This window comes from Gossypium hirsutum, chromosome D02 (assembly GCF_007990345.1).
Source record: "Gossypium hirsutum isolate 1008001.06 chromosome D02, Gossypium_hirsutum_v2.1, whole genome shotgun sequence".
In the NCBI taxonomy this organism is placed as follows: domain Eukaryota; kingdom Viridiplantae; phylum Streptophyta; class Magnoliopsida; order Malvales; family Malvaceae; genus Gossypium; species Gossypium hirsutum.
The window spans coordinates 53,538,208-53,546,267 of NC_053438.1; the positions used below are offsets into that span (position 1 = coordinate 53,538,208).

The 8,060-nt window shown below is 35.1% G+C and overlaps 1 protein-coding gene across 1 annotated transcript; it reads left to right on the top strand.

Moving 5' to 3' along the window:
- The first annotated feature begins 1,315 nt into the window (after nt 1-1,315).
- LOC107909892 (myosin-binding protein 2) lies at nt 1,316-5,535 on the top strand. Its single transcript, XM_016837592.2, has 4 exons — nt 1,316-3,052; nt 3,146-3,307; nt 3,397-4,811; nt 4,930-5,535. The coding sequence occupies exons 1-3, from the start codon at nt 1,699-1,701 to the stop codon at nt 4,770-4,772; spliced, it is 2,892 nt and encodes a 963-aa protein (XP_016693081.2). The 5' UTR covers nt 1,316-1,698; the 3' UTR covers nt 4,773-4,811; nt 4,930-5,535.
- The last annotated feature ends 2,525 nt before the right edge of the window (nt 5,536-8,060 follow it).

Below are 8,060 nucleotides of genomic sequence, written 5' to 3' on the forward strand. Positions count from 1 at the left end.
TAAAAGACTAATTTTAGGCTAAATGAATTATGCCTTTTTCATGTGACAAATGAGTATATTTATAGATCTCAGGTGGCCGTCGTCCTTAACCCTAGGTTAGCTGACATTCTCGAGCTTTAAATTTGATTGTGCAGACTAAATCACTCATTGGTTCGTTTTTAATTCTGTCTAGAGTCGATGTCGAGACACACCAGGACCTGTGTCGCGACAAAGGAGTTAGTATATTCATTTGTGGTATCTTTAGGGGTATGTCGCGACACCCTTAAGCTATGGCGCAATATTGAAGGTAGTTTCGTGATTTCTCTATTTTGTTCCCTATGTTGCGATATCAGACCTTCCGTGTTGCGACGTAGTGACCAGTATTGATTTGGTATGCCTTCTAATGGTCTCCTACACACTTATAAAGTTCATTAGCTCACCCTTAGGCCTCATTTGGGCCCTAAGGTCAATAAAAGACTCACTTTGCACATTTTATTAACTTAACGAAAATTTAAGAAAACATAATTAAGCTTAATAAAAATGCTTGTCTTTAAGCTCCTAAAGTGCGGATATTAGTTTAATTTGCAACACCGAATTACGACAGATCAGTATTCTTGTGACCTGAAAATTCTGCCATGGAAAAGACGAGACGAACTGCAAGTTTTATCCCAGAATTCTCTATTTTTTTAGAAAATTATTAAACTTTACTCGATTTTTTCAAATTTCAATCCAATTGCTTTTTTTTATCGAACAATAAAATTTAATTTTTCAAATTAACAAAAATTTTTTTAATGTAATGATTGTTGATGTGGCATGGAGGGAGGGGAAAGTGCGCCCCCGTAGCAAAAATGCATCTAGTAGGGTGCGCTTTTGCCACATGTATGAAATTAACATATTTCTTTAAATTTAAAAAAATGAAATATTTTGAACGCGCCTTCATCAGTTTTAAAAATCGATTAATTTCCCTAAATTAAAAGAAAACATGTCTCTCTCATTTTCAATTAAAAATGACATTTTTACCTAATTTTACCTAAAAAATTTGAGTGAAAATTGTTTATTTATCTATTTTCTTATACTAAAGGCAAGAAGAAGAATAAGCTGGTTGAGAGCTGAGGGATAAATATACGAAATAAAATCAAAACAAAATAAGTAAAAAGGAAAGAAAGAGCATCTGGTAACAAACATGGCTTCTAAATGGACCCCACTCTTGTCCATCAATTCATTGCTAAAAAGCTTTGGTGGGCCATTTCATTTTCCAATTTTGATATACATTATTCACAATTTTAATTTTTCAGAAACAAAATAACATAATAAAAGAAAATTACATCATACAAACATACCTTCTCTTTTTTTCCTTTTTTTGAGGGGTCGAAGATTGGAATCTGGACCAAACATTGATACTCTGGTCATCCGATTCACCATTTTGTTTTGCTTCTTTCTCTTGTTGATCTGTTTTCATATCTGAATACTTTAGAAACTCTCATACTCGGCCTACAGTCTTTTTTAACATCATAGGTATTATTTCCTTTTAAGGCCCTTTCATTGCTTCCTTCAAATACTACTCTTTCTTATTCAAAACCCTTAAATCTCTCTTTCTCTTCCTCTTTCTCTTGTTCGTATCTAACAAATACTACCCTTTCTTTGTTTCGTTTTGCTTTTGTTCCTTTTCACGACTCTCTAAGTCTCTCTGTACATAGAACAAACCAAAGAGCTCCATTAATGGCAGCCAATAAATTTGCAACCATGTTGCATAATAATACAAACAGGGTCACTCTTGTTCTTGCATATGCATTGCTGGAATGGGTTCTCATCCTTCTTCTCCTTCTCAATTCTCTCTTTTCTTATCTGATCATCAAATTTGCTGATTACTTCGGTCTTCAAAGGCCTTGCCTTTGGTGTACTAGGCTTGATCATATCTTTGACCTATCCAAGTACAACAATTCTTATAGGGATCTTGTTTGCGATGGTCATGCCAACGAGATTTCTAGACTGGGTTATTGTTCATCTCATCGGAAACTAGCCGAGTCTCGAGATATGTGTGAGGATTGCTTGTCCTCGTCACGGTCGGATTGTTGTGACTTGTCAAAGAAGTTAGCTTTTTTCCCATGGATGAAGCAGGTCGGTTTGATTCAAGATGGTGGCGATAAAGTGATGGAAAATAGTGAAGAGAATTGCAAGTGTTCTTGTTGCGGTGTCATGTTGGAGAAAAAGTGGAACTTTCCTTATCTCTTGATTAAGCCTTCTTGGGAGGTTTTGGATTATCCCCAGAAAGGTAATTTAATTACTGAAGATGGAGGATTTGATAATGTTGAAGATGAAGGCAATGCTTCAGATGGAGCCAAATCAGATGTTTTGGCTGATTTTCAGGAAGATAAACAAAGGGTTGAAGAAAACAATAGAGTTGAGATCTTGTCTCATGGTGATGAGGATGAGGATGGGGGTGAGGGTGTTGGAGAAGAACTGGGAAAAGAGGAGGAGTTTTCATGTTTTATTTCTAGTTTTGATTGCAATCAGATGGCTGCCAATGAAGATGATTTCATTTTAGAGAAAGATCTGGTATCAATGGAAGAAGAAAAAGAAGGAAACTTAAATGTATTAATGGATGGCCCTGAGTTGACTCAAGTCGCTTGTAGCAAAGACGAGTCTCCTGAAATTCAACCTAAGCATCTGGAGTTCTACATTGAAGGGGATGGTTGCCATTTGATTCCAATTGAATTGATGGCTTCTGTTGGCGTGGAAAGCCAAAGAATATACAATTTTAGAGAGGAAGATGAAGGTATTGCTGGTAATGGAGATGTTATTTTGGACTTTGATATGCATTGTGGGACACCATTGGAACTGGTAGTGGAGAATAGTTGCAGTTCAGGAGAGAAAGTGGTATTGATTTCACCCCACGAGAGTGAGGATGAAACCAGTGTTGCAGTGGTCGAATTAATGGAGTCTAAGGAGCTGAAGGAGAGCTTTTCAACGCATGCAAGAGAGGAAGATGAGCAAGTTCCTTTGAATGAAGCTGATGAAGTTCAAGGAAATGCAGCAACAGGAGAAAGGGAAATGAGTGTAGATGTTAATCAAGGTACTTGTTTAATCCTATTTAATTTGAATTTTAACCAAATTTCGATTGTTGAACTATTTAAAGATGAACAAAATATTCAATTTCTTTTTGCAGTTTCTGATGAGCAAAATGATGAAATTGAAGCAGAGGTCTCAATAGGGACAGATATCCCTGATCATGAACCAATTGAAGATATTCAACTGCAACATTTGTTTGATGAATTCACACATGAAAATCCCTCCACCACTACTCAATTGCATGTAGATGTTGATAATGGTAAGCCTTAATTTCAATTTTAGAATTTTCTTTTATTTACTTTTTTAATCTTTTGTTTGATGTGTTTATCTTGGGTTGCTTTACTTTAGGCTCCAAGAATGCAGAAGAAGAAACAATACAGTTTAAAACTATGACAGTTGAGACATGTGACCAAGCAATAAAAATCCATTTATCAGTACCTTCAGAGTCTAATGAGATTGAGGATGATAAAGTTCTTGATACACCAACCTCTCTGGATGGTATCCACCAGTTGCACAAGAAGTTGCTATTGCTCGAAAAAAGAGAATCGGGAACAGAAGATTCATTGGATGGAAGTGTTTTTAGTGACATTGAGTGTGGTGATGGAGTACTGACTGTTGAGAAGTTGAAATCAGCATTAAAAGCTGAAAGGAAGGCTTTAAATGATTTGTATACCGAACTTGAGGAAGAGAGGAGTGCTTCTGCTGTAGCAGCACACCAGACGATGGCAATGATAAATAGGCTTCAAGAAGAAAAGGCAGCAATGCAGATGGAAGCCTTGCAGTATCAGAGGATGATGGAAGAACAATCTGAGTATGACCAGGAAGCTTTGCAGCTTCTTAATGAGCTTATGGTCAAGAGGGAGAAAGAGAAGGCGGAGCTTGAGAAAGAGCTTGAGATATATCGCAGGAGGGTGCAGGACTATGAGACCAGAGAGAAAATGATAATGCTGAGAAGAAGGAAAGATGAAAGCACTAGGAGTGCTACTTCTGGTACTTGCAGCAATGCTGAGGACAGTGACAGTCCATCAGTTGATTTGAATCAGGAACCAAAGGAAGAAGACAGCTTTGGGAACCATCAGGAGGACAGCAGACAGAATACCCCTGCTGATGCCGTTCTGTATTTGGAGGAGTCGTTGGCTAGCTTTGAGGAAGAGAGGCTATCGATTCTAGAGCAGCTCAAAGTATTGGAAGAGAAAATGGTTTCATTGAATGATGAGGAGTTACATTTTGAGGATGTAAAATCAATTGAATTATTGTATGAAGAGAATGGCAATGGCTTCCATGGAATTTCTGATTTTACCTATGAAACAAATGGGGTTACCAATGGTCATTTTGAGGGAGCAAATAGGAAACATCATCTGGAGAAAAAGCTGATGGCTGCAAATGCAAAGAGACTTCTCCCACTTTTTGATGCTGCTGATGCAGAAATCGAGGATGGGTTACTGAATGGACATGGAAATGGATTTGATTCTGTTGTCTTGCAACAGAATTCACCCGCCAACTCCGAACTAGAGAGCAAAAAGCTGGCTATTGAGGAAGAAGTGGATCATGTTTATGAGAGACTACAAGCACTTGAGGCAGATAGGGAGTTCCTAAAGCATTGTATTAGCTCCTTGAGGAAAGGAGATAAAGGAATCTATCTTCTTCAAGAAATTTTACAGCATCTTCGTGATTTACGGAGTGTGGATCTCCGAGTAAGGAGTATCGGAGACACCGTTATATAGTTGCATACAGCATAATACATACACTTGGAAGGCTAATCGGTAAATCTTAAATCTGCTGCTCTTTGTATGCATATCATAGAGTTATGGTTTTCTTGTTACTTGTACCTTTTAACTGTAATGGTACTTCATTATTTGATTTTATGCTTGATTATTGTAGAATACTCAATTGGAGTAGCTTAACCACTGCACATTTAGGACTAGAAAACAGAAATACCAACTTCGGTGCCGGTCAATGATACAGATGCCAATACAATTCCACATTTCCAACAATCTTCAACAGGAAGGCCCCTTAAAAGGACAGGGAAGCTCCTGCTGTGGTCTGTTTGATGAACTTGGTTCTCAGTGTCCCAAGTAATCCCAACATTTTTGTGGGGTTTCAGCTCTTCATCACCTTTTTGAGCAAAAGGAAGATGGTGAGTGTATGTGTGTGTGAAAGCTTAGTGAGGTGAAAGCCAAGCTGTCATTTTGCATGTTGTGAGAAAAAGGGCATGGCCTGAAGAGCTGGAGTGATCCAACAAAGATTCCTCTGCCAGATGCATAACATTAGTTTATTCAGACAATTAGAACTAGGAGGCCCTTTTTTTTTTTTTTTTCATAATCAATGGAAAGAAAGGGTAAATAACCCTATTTTCCTTCTGGTCTTTTGCATCATATTATCACCTGGTTTGGGTCTACTTTTTATTTGGGAGGGCAAAGTTGAGTTACATGTATACTACATGCATCCATCTGTAAGTATATAAAGTGAGTGTTTTGTATTGTTGTATATACTGTTTAATTGCTGTGCTTTACTTTGTTGTATATACACGTTCTTTGCTCTAAAGTCTTTAAAAAAGTATAAAATAACAGTGAAGTCAATTATATTCAGAATAAGAAGCAAAGATTGCTTTTCACAATTTGGTTTTGCTTTTAAGCATAAAAAAACACCTAACAGCCCCAACAACAGTTTTTCAATAAAATAGTCTATTGCAATTAGTGAAATAAACACAACCCTGTTGGGATCTTACAGCTAAAACTATAATTTTCCATTAAGCTTAAAGGGTAATGTGTCGGCAATCATTCAGTCTTTCTCAATCCACTTGTGACCAAGTAGCTCTTGTTTGATTACATGATTGAGGTTTCACGATTTTGTACACAAAAAAACAATTCATCAATTAAAGATGATGCCAACAATTATATATATCCAATTAAATTGTAGTACACAATCGATATGAGATTCATAGTTTGAGTAGCATGACAGTCAAAGCTGTCATAGAACAATTTTGGTCTCAACTTTGAGGAAGTTTATATCATCAATGATATAGAAATTATATAGATTGTTTATATATAAGCAGCAGTTTTGTTCACGTGTGTTAATTAACGAGGGCAGCCTTTGTATTAAAACAATAATATTTCCTTAAATTTTTTTTGCTGGTTAAATAAAGCAAGTGTATTATGTAATCATTGAACCAGCATGGTTTAACTACTTTCGGTGCAGCTTAAAAGCATACTTATGAGGAGGAGGAGGAGGAGGAGGAGGAGGAGGAGGGTTAAGGTTAGGTAGCTTTCATTTTATTAATGGAGTGGAGTGGTGATGTAAAGATGGGCTAAAGTTGATGTACCAAAAGTTCAATATATTGGAGCAAACTGGGATTTTGGGATTAATGGATTGATTCTTGATGATTATTGGAGTCTGTGGTTGAGGAAGTTTTTTAGGTATTCACATCCATTTAGTCTAAGATTTCAAGTCATGGAATTCAATGGAATTAAGTGATTTAAGCATATGTCCTTGAAATTTTCACAGGATGGTACAGATTTTGAGGCCTAAGATTTTACTTGAAATTCTACCCACACCCGGGATTTTGAGGTCTAAGCAATAGATAAAAGGCTTAACATACTCCTCTTGAACTTTTTTTTTTCAAATTGAGATTAATGTTTTTTTATCATATTAGTATTTAACATTGATACCTATAATAATGTCGTTAGTTTTTTAAATTTTTAGAAAATTTAAAAAATATCAAAATTAAAAATAAAAAACAAAAATTGATCGTCAACGATTGGTCTGGACTGGGAGACTTACTTAGACCAATCAATGGGGTCGCTTGGGCTTTTGGGGTTGACTGAACTTGGACTTGGAAATATTTTACAACCGGCCTTCAAACCTACCTAACTCATGTAACACTTCTAGCTTTTATTTGAACTTTTGATATATATATTTGTAATTTACTAACATTTCAACTATTTTTTTTAAAATGTTTTTGTTGGATTTTTATAACCCATTATTCGGCCATGCTACCAAAAGTTTCAAAAATAAATAGTGTTAGATATAGGTACCAATTTGTATAACGATTGTCAATCTTAAGTATCGGTATGATAAAAAAAATTTGAAGGTATCAATTTGAGAAAAGTTGTTAAGTTTGAAGGCCAATTTGTATATTTAGCCTAGATGAAAGTACCTAACCCATATACATATTTATTTTTTTTATAAATATGTCTATATTTATGGTTTTAATTAGATCTTTAAGTTTTGACCCGAACCAAAAAATTCAATTTGATTTCGAATTTAAGCTCGAGTCAACCTAATTTGGCCATAAAAGCCAACAATGTAAAGTCATAACCCAAACTTGAATTGTCCCAAACTCAAAACTAACCCAAACATGAAACAAATTGAATGACTCAAATTCGAAATGATTCATGTATGATGTTACAAAAACCTCAAAATACTTCAAATCTGAAATATCTGAATGACTTGAACCTATAACAATTCAAAGTTGAAGCAACTTAAACCCAAAATGACCTAACTTCAAAGTTGATCCAAACTTAAAATTAGTCCAGACTAAAAGGATTTGAAAATTTTAGAAATTGAATTAACTCAATCGAGATTCACTCTACTCACCCAATTGATTGATCTAATTTTAATAATTAAATTGTTTTTGTCAAGATAATTGAAGTTTTATTCAATAACCCAAAACAAAGCATTGTGCTAGAAAATAACCATAAGTTCAAGACCTATACAATTAATAGGGCATTTGGTTTAAGTCATGTTACATTCTTGGAGGGAGGGGGTAATCTTACATTTTGGCATAAAATTCCAACGATTGATTCGAAAAGATTTCCTTGAATCAATAACATTACATTTCCAATAGTGCCAATATTTCTCAATATCAGCTTTTCCTTGTGTAATTTAAGGTTTCGAAGTAATCTTCATTTTTTAACATTTTTATCTTTCTATTTTATAATTTTGGTTAATTTTATGATAACTTTTTAATATATATTAAGTAGTTATATTATGTATATAATTTTTAAAATTAA